Source organism: Geotrypetes seraphini, chromosome 8 (genome assembly GCF_902459505.1).
Source record: "Geotrypetes seraphini chromosome 8, aGeoSer1.1, whole genome shotgun sequence".
Taxonomy (NCBI): Eukaryota; Metazoa; Chordata; class Amphibia; order Gymnophiona; family Dermophiidae; genus Geotrypetes; species Geotrypetes seraphini.
In genome coordinates this window covers 27,797,927-27,818,147 of record NC_047091.1, presented here as the reverse complement: position 1 = coordinate 27,818,147, position 20,221 = coordinate 27,797,927, and the positions used below count along the sequence as shown (strand labels likewise).

At 42.5% G+C, this 20,221-nt stretch overlaps 1 protein-coding gene across 3 annotated transcripts in view; it reads right to left on the bottom strand.

The window, feature by feature from the left end:
* The window catches only part of MAN2B1 (mannosidase alpha class 2B member 1), a 53,789-nt gene extending 33,808 nt beyond the window's left edge, over positions 1-19,981 (bottom strand). For 2 of the 3 annotated variants that reach the window (XM_033955601.1, XM_033955604.1), the window contains exons 1-9: positions 19,827-19,981; positions 18,095-18,197; positions 17,171-17,344; positions 16,902-17,095; positions 16,137-16,269; positions 15,743-15,888; positions 15,542-15,658; positions 15,330-15,412; positions 14,920-15,040 (exon numbers count right to left, since the gene is read on the bottom strand). In XM_033955601.1, coding sequence (XP_033811492.1) covers positions 14,920-15,040; positions 15,330-15,412; positions 15,542-15,658; positions 15,743-15,888; positions 16,137-16,269; positions 16,902-17,095; positions 17,171-17,344; positions 18,095-18,197; positions 19,827-19,919 — 1,164 coding nt within the window. In that variant the 5' untranslated portion in view covers positions 19,920-19,981. The remainder of the gene's footprint in view (positions 1-14,919; positions 15,041-15,329; positions 15,413-15,541; positions 15,659-15,742; positions 15,889-16,136; positions 16,270-16,901; positions 17,096-17,170; positions 17,345-18,094; positions 18,198-19,826) is intronic. The other variant, XM_033955602.1, reaches the window with a different exon arrangement.
* Positions 19,982-20,221: the final 240 nt, after the last annotated feature.

Here is a 20,221-nt window from a genome sequence, read left to right as displayed (position 1 = left end):
AATTTGTCATATATATAAAATGGAAAAAGTAATGGCATTACAACAAGGTTATATTAAAAAATTTAATAAAATATGGGGACCATTGACAAATTATTCTACTGATCAGATATCATAACACATGTATAGAACATATAGAGGGGGTAGGGAAGGGAAAAATATTGTAATAATAATATGATATAAAATTTTGATAAAGGGTTTCTTTAATTTACAATGTAAGAACATTTATTGATAATTTCAAGTGTTTCTTCATAATTGAATGTAATACATGTATTTCACTTGATGTAAGAATTTAAAAAGAATAAAAATTATTTACAAAAAAAAAAAAAAAAGTTTTTTATCCCCAAATAGCTCAGAATGGGTTACAGGTTAACATTCATAATTTCAGTACAAGTTTTGATCCTAGCCTGACATATTAGGGGTCTAATATTAATATACAGTTTTACCGGTTACAATTTGCCATAGTTTTCCTTACTGTGTAAGATTTTCAGTACACGTTTTATCCTAATACATACTATAAAGTTATTATACTAATTCAACACATACCTGGGATCTAATATCAATGTCCATAATATATAGATTACAAATTTTTATCCTAACGTAACACCTATCGAGGGTCATGTATCCATATACATTTCTTTGTCATCTATCGGTCATGGGAGGGGGGGGGTTATTGTTTTCCTAAACTTCAGGAGTCCTTCAAGGGATCTGATCTGTGGGGGCAATTGATTCCAGTGGCTCAGTATGAAGTGGGAGGAGGAACATCGTTTAGTGGTTTGCAGTTGAAGGGCACAGCAAGGGGGCGTTTTGAGGCGTATTACATCCTGGGATCGAAGGGACCTGTTCAGCTTGGTCATCATATAGCCCGATGCCAAGTCGTGCAAGGATTTGAACACTAGCATCAGGCCCTTGAAGACACGTTTGGCTGTGGGCAGCCAGTGAGCTGATGACGCGGGGATGGAGGTTTTTTTAGAAGTCCGATTGCTGCGTTTTGTACATGCTGGAGACGTCGTACGTTCTTTGCCATGAGACCATTGAATAGCGCGTTGTAGTAGTCCAAGCGGGAGAGGATTAAGGCATAGAGTAGCTGGGTGAAGTCAGACTCAGAAAAGCAGTTCCTTATTTTTTGGAATTGGCGTAGGTAGTATAGAATGAGGAAGATACCACCCGAGAGATGTGGTCGGAAAGCGATAGCTTGGAGTCGAGGAGCATTCCTAGGCTGGGTGCTTGGTCTTTCGCAGTTATAGTAGTCAAGTCTCAGTGCAGCGAGGGGCGGATGAAGCTTTTAGTTGTAATTTGTTGACGGACATCCAGTTTTTGATTTCCGAGAGGCAGTTTAGGAGTTTTGTGATCTGGGCATCACGGATTTTTCTTAGCAGTAGATACAGTTGGATGTCATCCGCGAAGGAGTGTATCTGTATTTGGGGGCTATGGATGGGCCTAATGTAGAGCTTGAATAATAGGGGGATAGCAGAGCCCCCTGTGGAACACTGTATTTAGTATCAGAATTAGGATTGATATTTGCTGTTACTATGTACAATTGTGATGTTGTCTACTGTTTTAGATAAGTTTGTATTGTTTGTTTTTAATTATGTATGTTAAGGGGGGCGTGGCTTGGCACGTGCAGTGGATGGAGGTGTGATCGTGGAGCTCTGATAGCCAGGCGGCGGTTATTATAAATATATTATTAATTTTTGTCGTCCGGGTGCTGTGAGAAGATGACCAGCACACGCCAGGGGAAAATTGAGGCGGCTTTTGCGACATCCGGTACGGCAAAGCGCCTCAAGCAAGATTTGGCGGCGGCGGCAAAAGCCCCACTTCCTGAGGAAGAAGAAATCGGGGAAAAAAGACATAATGGCTGAACTTAAAAAAATTTCAAAACAGATCCAGAAGAATGCAGAAAGCATTCAAGATGTAAAAGAAGAAGTGTTAAACATTAACAGGCAGTTACAGGCTGCTTCTCAAAGAATGACAGTTTTAGAATCCAGGATGGATCAGATGGAACTAACTGCTGTTCAAGCTAAAGAAGATAATAAAATCATCAAAGAGTTACAGAAAAGGCTGGTGGACTATGAGAACCGTGGTAGAAGAAAGAACATTAAAATTTTTGGACTGGCAGAAAATTTGGAGGGGGGAAACCCGGTTCAGTTCCTGAGAATTTGCTCCCAAAACTGCTGCAGCTGAACACTAAGTACCCCCTAGAAAATGAACTAGCACACAAAACTCCAAGCCTAGACCTCTGATTTTCAAACTTCTGAGGTTCAGTCAAGCATTTGAAATATTGAGCTTAGCAAAAGCTGATACAAATTTAAACTACAAAGGCTCTAAGCTGATATTCTTGCCAGATTTTGAAAAAAGTACTGTGGCTGTAAGGCAGCAGTTTCTTCAACTTAGAGCGCAATTAAAAGAGAAAGGATACAAATATGGCTTATACAACCCTGCAAGAATGAGAATTTCCTCTGGAAATAAGTCACTTTACTTTGAGGATCCAGAAAAACTGAAAAGTTTCCTTGCCACATCAAAGCCAATGTCTATGTGAAGTGTTTCCAGGAATAAAAGAAAGAATAAATGAAAAAGATTGATTAATTTCCAGATATGTTATTTCAGGAAAAGAAGAAAGAAGATATAAAGAGGATTAACTGATTTCCAGATATATTATTTTAGAAATAGAAGAAGGAAGAAATGAAGAGGATTAACCGTCTTAAAGTTATATTATTATTGAGCTTTTGTTAAGTCTAAAGAGAGTCTATTGCTTTTCAAGGATGTTTCTGGTCTGAGTTTATTTATTTGTGTTCTTTTCGGTATTTTTTCTTTTGAATGAAGGTCATGGTATGATGATGGAAGGATGTCATAAATGTTATGTGTCATTTGTTTACTGGGTTCTTTTTAAGATTTGGTTGGATATTATTAATTGAGGCAGTGGATTTAATGAATTAGAGGAAATTGAGTATGAATTTAAGAATTTGAAGCATGGTGTCTCGATTTTATAAGATTTATGTCTATGAAATGTGATTTCATTAACTATATAATTGATTTGTTTATTTTATTTTTTTCTTTTTAAAATAATGAGTTATGGAGCAATTATATTAAATGTGATTGATTGATAATGTAATTATAATGGGGTAAAGGATAGTATATGAGGGTAATTAATTGATTTTTTGAGTTAAGAATTGATCAAATATAAAGGTTTATGAATTTTACTTTATTAGGAGTATTTAATTTTTTAATTAAATGAATTAAGATAAGGCTATTTTAAAAACAAATATATTTTTATTCTTATGATAAAGAGGAAATGTTTTAAACGTTGCCTGGGGGGAGTGTAGGGATTACATATCCTATGTGCGTTACAAGTGTTACCAATTGGTGGGAGGGTTTGGGAGGGATGGGGATGGGGGGGATTTTAATAATAAGCTTAATGAGGAATTTTGGGAATAAAGGGAATGGATATTTAATCTATTTATTATTAGAAATTAAGATAGTGCTGGTGTCTAATCATTCTATAATAATTAAAAATGTATATTGAATAGATTTTTAGTTGAATGATGGTTAAATTTTTTTCATTAAATGTAAATGGCCTCAATCATATGATCAAGAAAAAGAAAATGTTAGATTTCCTTAAAAAGCAGAACTCTGATGTATATTTCATTCAAGAGACGCACCTGTCATTTAATGAATCTAGGAAGCTGGAAGGAGGTTGGATTTCAAAATGTTTTTTTGCTCCAGCAAATGGAAAAAAGGTGGGGGTTGCTATATTAATAAGTAAGAAATGTTTAACGAATTTTCAGATGGTTGCTGCTGACCCATTGGGAAGGTGGGTGCATGTCAAAATGAGCATGGGAAATAATACCCTTGATTTGTTTAATCTATATGCTCCTAATTCGAATCAAATGGAGTTTTTTAAAAGTATACAACAATTATTATTACCACTGGCTGCTTCCAATTTGGTAATGGCTGGAGATTTCAATGCTGTAATGGACCCGATTGTAGATAAAAGTCCAAGTAAAATTATAAAATCATTAGGGTTAGATAATTTGGCTCAATCTTGTGATTTAATAGATATATGGCGTATTCTTCATTTTAATGATCGGGAATTTTCTTTTTGTTCACAAGTTCATAAGTCTTTTTCAAGAATTGATTATATATTTGTTTCAAATAAAATAGCTCAGAAAGTGACTAAAGCCATCATAGATCTTATCATTTTATCTGATCATGGTGGTGTTTGGATTGAATTACAATTAGATGAACAAGTTGAGGTAAAGCCGATTTGGAGATTTGATAATACTTTGATTGCAGATTTAAATTTTCTTGAAGAGTTTAAATCAAAAATGATTGAGTTTTTTCAATTTAATGATTCTGGTGATATTAATAGTGAGGTGTTATGGGATGCATTTAAAGCAACAATGAGAGGTCATATTTCATATTCAGCGCATGTTAGAAAACAAACTAAAAAACAATTTTATGATTTGGAAAAAGAAATTAAAATTCTAGAAAATAAGTTAATTAATAAATGGGAACAAAGTACATTACAAATTTTGTTAAAAGCTAAAGTCAAATATAATGAATTATCTTCAAAGCTTGATAGGAATGATATGTCATCAGCAAGCTCAGTATTATGGAAATTCAAACAAGGCTGGGAAATTATTAGCAAATTATCTTAAGGCAAAAAAAAGGAAAACAAAGATTGTTGTAATAAAAGATAACAAAGGAGAATCATATACTAAAAATGAGCATATTTTACAACAATTTTTGGCTTTCTATAAGGAATTATATTCTTCAGAGACTTATAGAAACAAAGAACAAGATGGTAGGCAATTTTTAAACTCAATTACTGGACTACAAATTCCTGAGCATATAAAAGGAAGTTTAGAAGAACTTATATCTCTAAAATAATTAGAAACAGCATTGAGGTCTCTTAGAGCTGGATCCGCTCCAGGTGGTGATGGATATACAGTAGAATTTTATAAATCATTTCAAATTAACCTTTTACCACATTTGTTAAAGTTATATCAATATCAACTGACTAAAGGTTGTATTTCAGGTACTATGGCAGATTCGTTGGTTATAGTTTTGCCGAAGCCAAACAGAGATCCTACTTTGGTTTCAAACTACAGGCCTATTTCATTAATAAATGTGGATGGGAAAATTATTGCTAAATTATTGGCTTTAAGATTGGCAAAAGCTCTCCCTTTTATTATTGATACTCAAACAGGATTTGTTGCAAGGAGACATTCTTCTCATAATTCTAGATTGGCTTTTCATATTTTAAATTTAACAAAAATATGAATGATCCAACTTTCTTGGTCTCTCTAGATGCAGAAAAGGCATTTGATAGAGTGGAGTGGAATTTTATGTATCAAGCATTAGAATGGTTTGGGGTGGGATCTGGTTTTATTCAAATGATTCAGACGCTGTATAGCTCCCCTGGTGCAAGATTATCTAATATAATAAAACGGTAAGCCGCGCATGCGCACTTCCTATGCGTGCGTCCGTTTTCCGTGAGCTGTAGCACACATAGGAAGTGCGCATGCGCGGCTTACGGTTCTTTCAAAGACGCAGCGATGGCTACTCTCACGATCCATGCCTGCGTCGGACTTCCGACTTGCTTTTCAAATCTTCAGGCGCCAGCGATGGCTTGCCGCATGCGCCCCAACTTCCCAACGCCAAGCGCCCTTTTAAAATCTTCAGGCGCAAGCGGCGGCTTGCCGCACACGCCCTGACCTCCAAACCCCCCTGCCGGCATCTATTTTTCATCCTGCTCCCTCTCGCATGCTCACAGCGTTTAAATGAAAAGCGCTGCGCTGTGCTGCCACTGGCCTCACCATCTCCTCTCCACTGCGGCCCGCCCTCTCACAACTTCCTGTTTCCGCTAGGGTTGGCCGCACTATAGAGAAGACACCGAGGCCAGCAACAGCGCGGTGCAGCGCTTTTCTGTGAGGCAAGTAAATTTCTGTGGGGCATATGCACAGGGGGAGCAGAACATGAATGCTGCTGGATGGGGGAGGGAAAAGGAAGGGAACAGGGGGAGCAGGCAAGGGGTGGGTGCACAGGGAAGAGGGGGAATGCTGCTGCTACACAGGAAAAGGGGGAATGCTGCTGCTGTACAGGGAAGTGTGGGTGAATGCTGCTGTACAGGGAAGGGGGGAATGCTGTTGCTGCTACACAGAAGGGGGAATGCTGCTGTTGCTGCACAGGGAAGTGGGGGAGGGGGGAAAGGGAAAGGGGGCCAGGGAGCAATCTTGGTTTGCTTTGGGGGAGACAAAAGGGGGCCATGGAGCGAGACAGAAAGATAGGCAGGCAGCGCATGAGAATGAAAAACAGACACACAGAAAGACAGCAGGCAGGGAGAGAAACAGAAAGAAAGAAACACAGACAGGCAAAGGGGGCCAGGAAGAGAAACAGACAGAAAGATAGACAGTGGGAGGGAGAGAGACAAAGAAAGGAAGAAAGAGACAGGGGCAGGGAGAGACAGAAAGAAACAAAGACAGATAGACATATTCTAGCACCCGTTAATGTAACGGGCTTAATGACTAGTACATTAATAATAGTTTATCAGATAGATTTGACTTGCGTAGGGGTGTTAGACAGGGTTGTCCCTTATCTCCATTGCTCTTTGATGTTGCTTTGGAGCCCCTGTTAATTGCTATTAATCAGGCAAGGGAGATACAGGGTATTCCTTATTCGAATTGGGAATATAAACTCTCTACTTATGCGGATGATATTCTGCTTTATTTGAGAAATCCAGAGACCACCATTCCATGCTTACTTGAATTGATAGAGAGATTTGGAAAGTTTTCAGGATACAAGATTAATTGGAGTAAGTCTGAAGTTCTCCCGCTTAATATTCATTGTGTCAAGGGACTATTTGATTCTTTTTCCTTTAGCTGGAAAGATGAGGGTTTAAAGTATTTAGGTATCTTTATTAAAAACAATATTGAAGATACAGTAAAGGAGAATGAAAAACTTTTATTGAAAAAAGTAACAAAAATGTGTGAAAAATGGAATTCGTTGCATTTATCATGGTGGGGGAGAGTTCAAACTATAAAAATGATGATATTGCCTGTAGTTTGCTATCAAATGAGTATGATACCGGTTTTTTTTTCAGGGGTCCTTCTATGAAAAATTGAATGGTATTCTTATGAAATTTGTTTGGTTGGGTAAAAGACCAAGAATTGCATTAGTATCTTTACAAAAATCAATTTCAGAAGGAGGGATAAATTTTCCAAATTTTTATAGGTATCATCAAGCCTATATTCTATGTCAGGGTATGTATTGGATCCTCCCAGAGCTCATGGAAAATGTCCCAGACTGGTTATATTTAGAATGGCGACTCCTGTTTCCTATACATCTGGTGCATTTGATTAGTATAAAAATACCTAGAAGATATAAAGAGAATAAAATATTGGTTGATACCTGGAAAACTTTACGTTATATTAGTAATTTGACACCTACTCCAATTTCTAAATCATTACATCAATCCATTTGGCTGAACTCCAAGATTAAAATTGGCGGATGTCAATTCGGCTGGAAGCAATGGGTTAGTGGAGATATTTGTACTTTGAATAATATTATTTTAAATGATTTGATGCTTAGTTTTTCACAATTGCAACATAAATATGGTTTAAATAAGACCCAAAATTTTAGATGGTTGCAGTTGAAGCAAGCTATTCAGGAGGGGTTCCCTGAATGGAAGAATCTTAATAATCAATATAGTTTAGAATTCCTTTGCTTTCAGGCGGATTTCTTGGGTCACCAAGACGCACAGTGGTATAAATTACTTAATTAATATCTGAATAAAAAAAAGAAAACTGGGTTGAGGGATATTTGGAGCATTGAGATCAAGCACCAAATTTCTGCATCTCAATGGCCACAAATTTGTTCTTGGAGATTAAAGTCTACAATGTCGGCATCTATGAGGCAAACATGGTTGTTTTTATTGCATAGAGTGTTTTGGACCCCAGTTCGTTTACATAAAGTAGATACTTCTAGGTCTAATAGATGCTGGCATTGTAATAAGGATGCAGGGACTTTAGATCATTTAATTTATTTCCGTCCTTGTATTAATGCCTTTTGGAAATCAATTTGGCCCCAAATTAATTTGCTATTAGAAAACTTTGTTGCCTTGTCATATGATACAATTTTATTTGGTACTTCAATGAGGTTTAAAAGTCAAATTTCAATGTCTAACAATAAATTACTATTAATATTGACAGGAGTTGCCATTCAACACATCACTAGGAATTGGAAAGACGATACAAGACTCAATTATACCTTTTGATGGAGTTCAGTATGTTATATGTATAAGATGGAAAGAGTTCTTGCTTTACAGAATGGGAATTATGATAGGTTTAGAAAGATATGGGGGCCATTGATTGAATATTCAAATGATTAGACACCTTTAAATACTTGAAATTTTATAATAAGAAGGAATATAATACATATATGAATGAATTTTATTGATATAGGGAGGGCAATTTAAAGTATTTAAGATTTATGGTTAAGAATATACAAGTGATTTTGTATAGTATAAGATATCATATTGTACACTTGTTAATTGAAGTGAAAATGAATAAAGAATTTAAAAAAAAAATAATTATATATGTTAAGCTGGAAACAGCCTAGAAATATTTTGACGGAGTGGAATATAAATAAATAAATTGAGGAAACTTCCACCAATGGAGGTTCAACAGTTGAAAAAGATTTCACAACTGGTCAAGGCCACTAAACATTTTGCAAAAGGTGAGAAAGAATCTTGAGAATAACATATCATCTCCTTGAGAAATCTATAAACTAGCTCCTTAGATGAAAGTCACCATCAGTGGAAAATTCAAAATTCTTACATTTAAAAGTCTTACGGTGAAGCATCAGTTTGTTCAGGGAAAAGGATGCCTGGTTTTCAGACATAACAATAGCCATACCGAGTTTGACCAATGGTCCATCAAGCCTAGGATCCTGTTTCCACTGTGACCAATCCAGGTCACAAGTACCTGGCAAAAACCCCAAAAGAGTAGCGACATTCCATGCTACTGATCCAGGGCAAGCAGTGGCTTCCCCCATGCCTGTCTCAATAGCAGACTATGGCCTTTTCCTCCAGGAACCTGTCCAAACATTTTTACAACATAAGAATATCCATACTTGGTCAGAGCAATTGTCCATCTAGCCCAGCATCCTGTTTCCACTGTGGCCAATCTGGGTTACAAGTACTTGGCAAAAATCCAGAGTGACAACATTCCAGAATCTCAAAGAATAAGCAAGATTTTGGAACCCCCAAAGAGTGGCAACATTATCCCAGGACAAGCAGGCAGCATATTCTCAACATGTGGGTGACGTCATTCATGGAGCCCCGCAGCGGACAGCCTGGCAAGCAGACTTGCTTGAAGAATTTTGAAAAAGTTTGTTCTCAACATCATTCGGGAGGGGTACTCACTTCAATTTCTGCAAGTACTACCAGATCTCCCTCCAAGAGAGTTTCCTTCCAATGCGTCTCAACTTCCCCTTCTTCTTCAGGGAGCTCAGGCCCTTCTTCGCCTCCAAGCTGTTGAGGAGATTCCCTTGAATCAACGGGACATGGGGTTTTATTCCCGTTATTTTCTAGTCCCATAGAAGACAGGGGATTTGAGACCTATTCTGGACCTCAGAGCCCTCAACAAATTTCTAGTCAAAGAGAAGTTTTGGATTCTCTCTTTACCAACGCTGTACCCCTTGATTGATCAAGGGGATTGGTTATGCTCCCTGGATCTCAAAGAGGCTTACACTCATATTCCAATTCATCCAGTCTCTTGCAGATTCCTGAGATTTCGGGTGGGGAATCTCCATCTTCAATACTGAGTCCTTCCTTTTGGGCTCGCCTTATCTCCCAGGATCTTTACGAAGTGCCTCGTGGTGGTAGCTGCAGCCCTGCAGATGCAGGGCCTTCAAGTTTTTCCATATCTAGACGACTGGCTCATCAATGCCCCTCTCAACAAGGGGTTATTGCAACGACCCAGACTATTACGTTCCTCCAAAGTCTGGACTTCAAAATCAATTTTCCAAAATTCCAGTTGCTTCCCTCCCAATCTCTACAGTTTATCGGAGCCGTACTGGACACTGTTCAGCTCAGAGCATTCCTACCTCAACCACATCAAGATGCTCTCATACGCCTTTGCCACCAAGTGTCTCCTCTCATGTCAATCTCGGCGAGACAAATGATGGTTCTACTCGGTCACATGGCTTATACAATTCACATGACTCCTTATGCCACCTTAGTGGACCCTGGCATCTCAGTGGCAGCAAGCTTGTGACCCACTCTCTCAACACATTACAGTGTGTGGTATTCAGCCTATGCCTGCTAGGAGTGTCCCCAGAGCAGTGCACAGCCCAAAAGCAGACGCTCCACAAACAGCTCAATTTAAACCCCAAACTGAGTATTTTGATGACTTTCCTTCTTTGACCCCTAGAGGGAGCAGGAGAGCAGAGTTGCAGGTTTCCCAACCCCCACACAGCTCTAGGTTAGTTCCCAGCAGTCATCTGCAAGCTGGAAGTAGAAACAGCCGGAAAACCTTTTCACCTGAGGGTTTGGGGCGTGACTGCAGGCTATTATACTAGAGAGCTGAACAGTTAAAGAGGCAGGAGAAGCAGCAGCAAGAGGAAAGGCAGAGAGACTCAGAGTTGAGAGCTCTGAATGGCAGTGAACAGCTGGAAAGTATGGAGCTGACTGAGGCTGGTTTAGAACCACCTAACTTCATGCCTGAAGATTTCCAGGACATGGAGCTGGAGCCATATGCTGAGCCACGGAATGGAGTCCTGCCAAGGGAGGTTTGCTGGGCTGGAGGCAAGTAGTTTAAACTGTCTAAATGTTTAACTGAAACACTGCTTAACTAAGTTGACTGAAGGTGTGGGGGTTTTTTTGGTAACCCTGAAGAAGGTGTGGTGCTTAGAGGCACCTCTAAGAACTGAAAAAGAACTATTTTAAATTTTGGGGTTTTTTTTTTCTTTTTTCTCCTGGGTGAGGGAAGGGTTGTTACCAGTCCCAGGCAGTGGAGAGTGCTCCACGTTTTCTGTGGTGGGATTGAGGGCTTACGATTGGCAAATTGCAACCACGCAGAGCACACTCCCTGGCCAGCAAGTCAACTGCTGGGGCCTAGTGCCATAGCACTAGCACAGGCTGAGGGAAATCAGCCCAAAAGACTGGGTTTTTTTAATGTTTTAAAGTTTGTACTATTAATCGGCTGGAGAGCCAGCAGCAGCTTTGGAAAAGCTGGAATTATGTGTTTTTGAACTTTGACTGACATTAATCCAGAGACTGTTAAGCAGTGTATTGTTTGTTTTGGGACTATATGTTATTTCTGGAACATCCTGACAAGATTGTGTTTTTTTTAATATGAAACTGATTGAACTTGAAACAAGCAAGCTGGTTTGAATATTTTTTTCTGAAGAATAAACCCAGTTATTGCTTGATACAATACCTAGAGCAAACAAACCAAAAACTGCAGACTTTGTACACGATGCAGGCAGACTTTATTATGACAAGTAAATCTTTGATTAAAAACCTTTTACCAGGCAAGGGTCCCTTGCCTGGTAAAAGGTTTTTAATCAAAGATTTACTTGTCATAATAAAGTCTGCCTGCATCGTGTACAAAGTCTGCAGTTTTTGGTTTGTTTGCTCTGGATTGTTTTTTACTGCAGACAGTTGGACCTTTGGTCTTTCCTTTTGGTTTGGTTTGCTGTTTTGATACAATACCTACCTGGTGTGGTGGTGTTCACTTCTGCTAACCTTTTTTTTTCTTCCATGTGCTGCCCGCAGCGGCTCACAAGAGTTTTCTCTTGACACTGGTGCCCTAGGACCCATTGCCCTGAGGCTGCCGGTGACAAGTGACTCCTTCATTGAGACAGTCTCTCCACTGGTGGATGCTCTCTTCCAATCTTTCCAGAGGTTTGCTGTTCCACACGCCCCCTCATCAGAAGATTCTCACAACAGATTCTTCAACTTACGCTTGGGGGGCTCATCTCAACAGTTTCCATACTCAAGGCCATTGGTCCTGCACAGATCGTCTATGTCATATCAATCTGTTGGAACTTAGAGCGATTTTCAATGCTCTCAAGGCTTTTTAACATCTTCTTCACGACCAGGTAGTCCTCATTTGAACAGACAACCAAGTTGCCATGTACTATGTCAACAAACAGGGAGGCAAAGGATCTCTCCCCCTTTGTCGAGAAGCTCTGAGGCTTTGGAATTGGGCAGTGCTTCACAACATCTTCCTCAGAGCTGTCTACATTCAAGGTCAGCAGAACTGTCTGGCGGACAAATTGAGTTGCCTTCTCCAACCTCACATATGGGCACTCAATTCCTCCCCTCTACATCAAGTCTTTGCTCAGTGGAGGACTCCTCAGATAGACCTCTTTGCGTCCCGCCAAAACAACAAACTGCCTCGATTCTGCTCCAGGATATAGTCTCCTTTGCACCTCGAGGCGGATGCTTTCCTTCTGGACTGGACAAATCAGTTTCTCTATGCCTTTCCTCCATTTCCTCTGATTGTCAAGACTCTAATCAAACTCAAGAGAGAACATGCCACCATGATCCTGATAGCTCCTCGGTGGCACAGACAACCATGGTATTACCTTCTACTTCTACCAGTTTTTCCCTCTCTGCTTACAGAGTCAGGGGTCTCTACTTCATCCCAACCTGAAGTCTCTTCACTTAACAGCTTGGTTCCTTTCCACTTAATTGCCTCTACAGTTTTCTCAATCTGTACAGGACATTTTAGAGGCTTCCAGGAAGCCGTCTACTAGGCAATGTTACAACCAGAAATGGACTAGATTTTCTACTTGGTATACTGCTTATCATATGCAACAGTTATCTACATCCTTGTCTACAGTTTTAGATTATCTACTGCACTTATCTCACTCTGGCCTCAAATCTACATCTATTAGAGTCCATCTCAGTGCAATTGCAGCTTTCCATCAACCTATTGAAGGGAAACCCCTCTCTGCTCATCCTGTGGTTTCCAGATTTATGAAAGGACTTTTCAATATCAAACCACCGCTCAAACCGCCTCCGGTGGTCTGGGATCTCAATCTCATTCTTACTCACTTGATAAAGCCTCCATTTGAACCAATAGATTCGGCTCATCTTAAATACCTCACTTGGAAAGTGGTGTTTCTCGTTGCCCTCGCATCAGCTCAAAGAGTTAGTGAGTTACAAGCTCCAGCTGCTGATCCACCTTTCAGTTTTCCATCATGACAAAGTAGTCCTCTGTACACATCCTAAATTCTTACCTAAAGTGGTTTCAGAATTTCATCTCAATCAATCCATTGTTCTACCAGTGTTTTTTCCAAAGCCTCATTCTCATCCTGGAGAGATAGCGCTTCACACTCTGCACTGTAAACGTGCTTTTGCCTTTTACTTGCAACGTACCCAACCTTACAGAACCGCTCTTCAACTCCTTCGATCCAAATAAGTTGGGGCATCCGGTGTCGAAGAGATCCATCTCCAACTGGATGGCTGCTTGTAACTCTTTCTGCTATGCTCAGGCTGGTCTCCCTTTGCAGGGTCGAGTCACAGGCCACAGAGTTAGAGCAATGGCGGTGTCTGTAGCTTTCCTCAGATCAACTCCTATTGAGGAAATCTGCAAGGCTGCCACTTGGTCCTCGGTTCGTACTTTCACCTCTCATTATTGCCTGGATACTTTCTCCAGAAGGGACGGTCATTTTGGCCAGTCTGTTTTACAACATTTATTTTCCTAAATTGCCAACACTCCCACAAACCCTTTCTGGTTAGCTTGGAGGTCACCCACATGTTAATATGCTGCCTGCTTGTCCTGGGATAAAGCACAGTTACTTACTGTAACAGTTGTTTTCCAGGGACAGCAGGCAGATATTTTCACAACCCATCCACCTCCCCTGGTTGGCTTCTTAGCTAGCTATCTGAACTGAGGACACACTGAGGAGACGCGCACCCTGACTCAGTTGGGAAGGCACTTGCGCATGCGCGGTGCAGCACTCGCAAACTTTTTCAAAGTTCTTCAAGCAAGTCTGCTTGTGAGGCTGTCTGCTGCGGGGCTCCATGGATGACATCACCCACATGTTGAGAATATCTGCCTGCTGTCCCTGGATAACAACTGTTACGGTAAGTAACTGTGCTTTCCATGCAGAATCCCCAAAGAGTAGCAAGATTTTGGACCCCCAAATAGTAGCAATATTGCATGCTACCAATCCCATGGCAAGCAGTGGCTTCCCCCATGCCCGTCTCAATAGCAGACTACGGCCTTTTCATCCAAACCTTTTTTCATACCAAGATATACTAATTGCTGTTATCATATCCTGTAGCAATGAGTTCCAGAACTTAACTATTCATTGTGTGTGACCCGAGCAAAACTTTGCTTCTGATATCTGGGCTCTTTTCAGTGCCCAGATCATCCAAAATACCTGAAATATTAGCAGCCATATAATCAAAGACATGAAGAAAGGAGCTGAGATAGGCAAAAGGAAGCCCGAGACCCACCCTTCCGCTTAGGCATCAGCTGTTAAGGGCTTTGAAATAAAGTTTAATAAATGGAGAGCTGCAGTGCCACACTTCATTAAGTGGCCATCTTGGATCCAGACGTTTGTTTTTCACTCTCAGCAAAATTTACAAAAAGCCACAGTTTAATGTGAAAAATTGATAAGAAGTCTCCTGAAAACCACTCATGTTGTCCCTGACATTAAGGGCCATTATTTAATTCTGTGACCTGCAAAGGCCCTCATTAATAGCCATTTAAATACACCTAGGCAGTTTCCAAGTAACCATACATAATAAGCATAATTTAAAAAAACCCAAATAAAACAGCTCATCTTTACCGCACCCTGCAGAGCACAACATGTATGCAAATAATGCACAAACTGCTTTAGTTTTGAGCATCCGCCCTTCCCCAAAACACTCTTCTTTGTACAGGAACTGGGAGTCCTCACCTGCAATAAATTATTGCTCATCCTCTCATAGCGCTTGAAGCCAGGCCGGCTGGTAAAATATCCAGTCCAGAACTGGTGTGGACCGTCCGCATACGGGAAGAGGTCTTCATGTATCATGGGCCTGTATGGAAGAGAATGGCTCAACTAAGGACATCAAGGAATCAATACCGGATACAAGACCCTCCCCCAATGTCGTCACCTCTCTAGGCTCCTGAGCAGAGCAAGTTAACACACATGGTGTCACTTAGGAGCCTCTTCCACTCCCACCGCAAAAAGGGAGTTAAATCCCCATGACTGCATCCACAGGGCTCATAGGGCTAAAGCCCAGACCTGTCCTCCTTCCCAATGGGACACATACATCCCTGCCTTGGTCAGGATATTCCCAATCCCACCCATTCTGCTCTTCCTACCAGGAAAGGTTGGCCTGGTGCAGCTGGTTCAGATAGCAGCTGGGAGTAGAATACAGGACATTCACTTTACTGCCATTGGACTGCTGCAGAGAAACAAACAAAAAAACTAATATTGTTCTATCTGACACTAGAAAATGGGGGGTGGGAGAGACATAACACTTCTGGGCAAAGCTGGGTCATGTTGTGAGAAAGCCCTCCCCCCTTACTGGTACCTGAGCATTCACATAACGGATCAGTTTGTCCATGTTCTTATACCACAGGTTGGCATTCTCATACTGAAAGTCTGAGCCCATTGTCATGATGAGATGGTTGGTTTGGTAAACTTCAGCCTGCAAAGAGAACATGTTCTGATTCTCCTGCTTTTCTCTTCTAAACCCCCTCCTCCCTCCCCCCCTTTATCACCTCATGCATACCTGTGAATATGCAATTGTCATGAACCTGGAAACGATAATGTCCACATTATAACCGTCCAAAGATTTATCATCCATCACGGGATCATCGGAACAGAACCCATCCCAGCACATGAAGACAGGAGGGTTGTATCCATTTGGTAACACGCCTGGAGAGTAAAGGCCACCATTAGGGCACCCAAATAGGCCAAAGCATTAGCCAACAAACATGCAGTCCTCTCAACACATTCCCCAACTGCCCTGCCAAATCAGCTCTCCTGTGCTCCCAGGCCCCAACTGATCAGAAGCTGCTGAATTTACCCCATACCTCTTGCCCTCGGCAACACCATCTGCCTAAACTAACTGGAAATCCTCTGTGCAGTACTCCCCCACAGCCCCTTCCCCACCCAGTGCTCACCAGTGAAGAGATCTGCTGCCGGAGGCTGCAGGCTGGCACTGCCCCGCCAGATAAACTCCATTGTTTGCAAGTTCTCTCGATTGTTCTTGTCTTGGTAATCCAGGCGACCAATGAAATAACCGTCAAAACCCATCTCATCAGAGAAAAGGGGAGGCACAAGCAAATGAGAAGTCTCTTAAGACAATCCAAAAAGGAAGCGAGAGCTATCCCCTCCCCCAACCTCAGGCTTCAGTCTCAATTCCTATCTGGCCTCTCTGGCAATTCAGTAGAAGTGGGAGCCTATGGTGGGCTCCAGGTGTGTGACAGACTAAAGAAAAGCCAGTTCCCTTTTCTGTTATGTAACATTCAACTCCTCACCAGTCAGCTAAAGCTAAGAGGATACCGAGTCGAGCTCCGTTGGGAGATGTCCCGGTATAAAAATCGAAGATTAGATTAGATATACTGCTTGCCATCTCCAGTCTTTGGTCCTATTCCAGAACCCAGGAAGTGGTCCACGGGTAATTGATACTAGCTGATTGTGCCACCCAGTTACTCACATAGAAACATGATGGCAGATAAAAGCCAACTGGCCCATCTAGTCTGGCCATCCGCAATAACCATTTTCTCTTTCTCTGAAAGATCCCACGTGCCTATCCCAGGCCCTCTTGAATTCAGACAGTCTCTGTCTCACAGAAAAGGATGTAGCTGTACAGTGCTAAAATCTGTAAACCCCTTATAGCTCCTCTCCTGATACATCCCCCTTTTAATTTTCCAACCGTGGCATACCTGAGCAAAGAGGGACACCTGTTCACGGGAGTGCCCAAATGGATCAATATGCCAGGCCACACGTGGGCGGCCACACTCCCCAAAAGTTTCCTCCAGGAATTGCAAGCCCAAAGTCATCTGATCAATTATGGCACTATAGTGGGTGGTCCCCTCATCATTCATACACCAGCCTCCATTAATGAACTCCAATCGCCCTGCAGGAAGGGAAGAAAGAGTCAGTGCGAGAGCTCTCCTGCTTCTGGAACTGTCATTTTAAACTTGATGCTCACCCTCATTAACAAGCTGAATTACTGCCTGCTTCATGCCCTCTGACTGCTGCTTCCACCAACGGTAAAAGAATGCAATCTCGACATAGATGAAGCGCTTGGATGGGTCTTCCAAGAGCTGAGGGATCACTGAGTCCAGGATGTATTGTACCCCAGCCCGTTGAATACTCGAACGGGCTGTGGGACAGAATGAAAACAGTTAATGATGCGAGCAGACAAACAGAGAAACAGCACTGCAAGTGGAAGTTGTAAGGACCTCTACCCCAAGGAGCTTACAGTCTGTACATAAACAGGAGGAGGCAGCAATGCAAATTAATAGGGGGCTCTGCAGGTTTCAGAGCTCCACATAGCAGCCTGCCACTCTGCCTTTTTAAAGTCACAGCACACAACAATTCCACTTTCACCATTCAATGTGAAATTAGTAAGTTATTTCACATTTTAGGTTTTCTCTCGATCTTACTCTACCCTCACCATAACTGCTGAGGTGGCTGCCCCAGTGGGCGGCTTGGATACCTGCTGGAAAGGTTCTATTTTGGTCTGTTCTATTTTGGCCTGGGCAGGTGGATAGTAAAGTCATACAATGAATTTGACATTGTTCCATGACAGCGATTGTGTACAGAGGAGCTCAGGGCAATGACGTAGGCTTCAAGGAAAGCATTAGCATCGTTCTTGAATATAATGCACGCTTTCATCTGAGCAGAAAGCAGATGATGCAAGACTCAAGGACATATTCATGCTGCCTCACTGCCTCCAGTATAATCAATGCCAGAACACACATGTGTTAATCATAATCCCCAAGGTCAGAGCAGCACTGAGAGAGACTCTGAATCCAAAACTCCCAGTAACCAAGAACCTGGCATACACACACTTAGTTTTGTTTAACAATAGGCCACTTATTACAGAGAAGAGCTCATCATTCACACTCACCTCCATAAAAATACTGGTCTATAGTTTTCAGCCAGCCCACGTCATTGTGAGTGTGGGGCACCAGATGGACATTCAAAAGATCTGGTTTGGTGGCAGGGCAGGACTAGAGTAAAATAAAATCAACATTGATAAGAGTCTAAAACAGATCAGAGCAGCAGCCCCTTACTAAAACCAATACTCTAGACAGTAAAAAAAAAAAAAAAAAAAAACAACCCTAAACAAGCAATTAAGAAACAAAGTTCTTTCTGTACTTTTCCAGCAGATGACTGTTTGCAAAATGGGAGCCATAAGAGGAGCAGGGATTGAGGTGAAAGTCATGAAATCTAGAGGATCTTGGTTTTACTTATTTGCCAGGTAGGAGCCTGACCTTGATATTTTCTCATAGTGTCGGTACCAGCCTGCCCCGAAAAAACCCGGAGATCCATATCCAGGTACCAGAGCTAAGAAAGATTCAGGGTACACACAAGGTTGCTCCCCTTCCCAAACCCCAGCAGATAAGGATCCATCGATTTTCCTCCCTCTCCCCTGATTACCAGATATCAACAGGATCCTCCTCACTTCCCACTTGTTGGATATCCACAGACCTCTCTCCCTCCCTGACTACTAGGGAAAGGGGATAGGTATGATCTACTGCCTTTCTATTGCTGCAATCAAAGCAGTTTACATATTGTATACAGGTTCTTATTTTTGTACCTGGCACAACAGTGAGTTAAGTGGCTCGGCCAGAGTCACAAGGAGCTGCACTAACCATTAAGCTATTGCAGATATTCATGACCCCTCCCCAGTGACTGGCTACCCATAGGCCCCCTCCCCATTAGAAGACCTCCAAGTCCCTCCCCCTCCCCAGTGACTGGCTACCCATAGGCCCTCTCCCCCATTAGAAGACCTCCAAGTCCCTCCCCCTCCCCAGTGACTAGCTACCCAAATGCCCCCTCCCCCATTAGAAGACCTCCAAGTCCCTCCCCCTCCCCAGTGACTGGCTACCCATAGGCCCTCTCCCCCATTAGAAGACCTCCAAGTCCCTCACCCTCCCCAGTGACTGGCTACCCATAGGCCCCCTCCCCCATTAGAAGACCTCCAAGTCCCTCCCCCTCCCCAGTGACTGGCTATCCATAGGCCCCTCCCCCATTAGAAGACCTCCAAGTCCATCCCCCTCCCCAGTGATTGGCTATCCATAGGCCCACTCCGCCATTAGAAGACCTCCAAGTCCCTCCCCCTCCCCAGTGACTGGCTATCCATAGGCCCACTCCGCCATTAGAAGACCTCCAAGTCCCTCCCCCTCCCCAGTGACTGGCTATCCATAGGCCCACTCCGCCATTAGAAGACCTCCAAGTCCCTCCCCCTCCCCAGTGACTGGCTATCCATAGGCCCACTCCGCCATTAGAAGACCTCCAAGTCCCTCCCCCTCCCCAGTGACTGGTTATCCATAGGCCCACTCCGCCATTAGAAGACCTCCAAGTCCCTCCCCCTCCCCAGTGACTGGCTATCCATAGGCCCATTCCACCATTAGAAGACCTCCAAGTCCCACCCCCCTCCCCAGTTACTGGTTATCCATAGGGCCCCCTCCCTGATTAGAAGACCTCCAAGTCCCTCCCCAGTTACTGGCTATCCATAAGCCCCCTGATCCCTCTTTTTCCCCACTTACCAGATAGCCATATGCCCCTTTCCCTCCCCAGTTACCGTATAGCCACGTGCCCCTCCCCACCGATCTCACGCCCTTTTCCCCAGTTACCGGGTATCCACAGGTCTGCAGTTCTCCCGGGAACGGGAGGACAAGCAGAAAGAGGAGCAGCAGCAGAGCCGACGGTCTCTCAGCCGCCGCCATAGCCAGCCGGTGGTCATATGATCCGCAGCAGCTGACACTTCCCCAACGTCACGTGGCGCGGCTCCCCTCCAATTGGCCAACACGTAGGCGGATCCGTTGCAGAGCGTGACTCCGCCCCCTGACGCCACGGACGCCGTAACGTTGGAAGCGCCCGAGCGGCTTAGAAGGCTTATACTGTAAAAGGAATCCGAGGCAACGCCCAACTTCGGTTAATGCAATTTCTGTATTTTTATTACAGAACAAGTAGTTTATTGTTATCACAATTATGAAGAGAACGCAAAAGAGTTAAACCTAAGCCCACG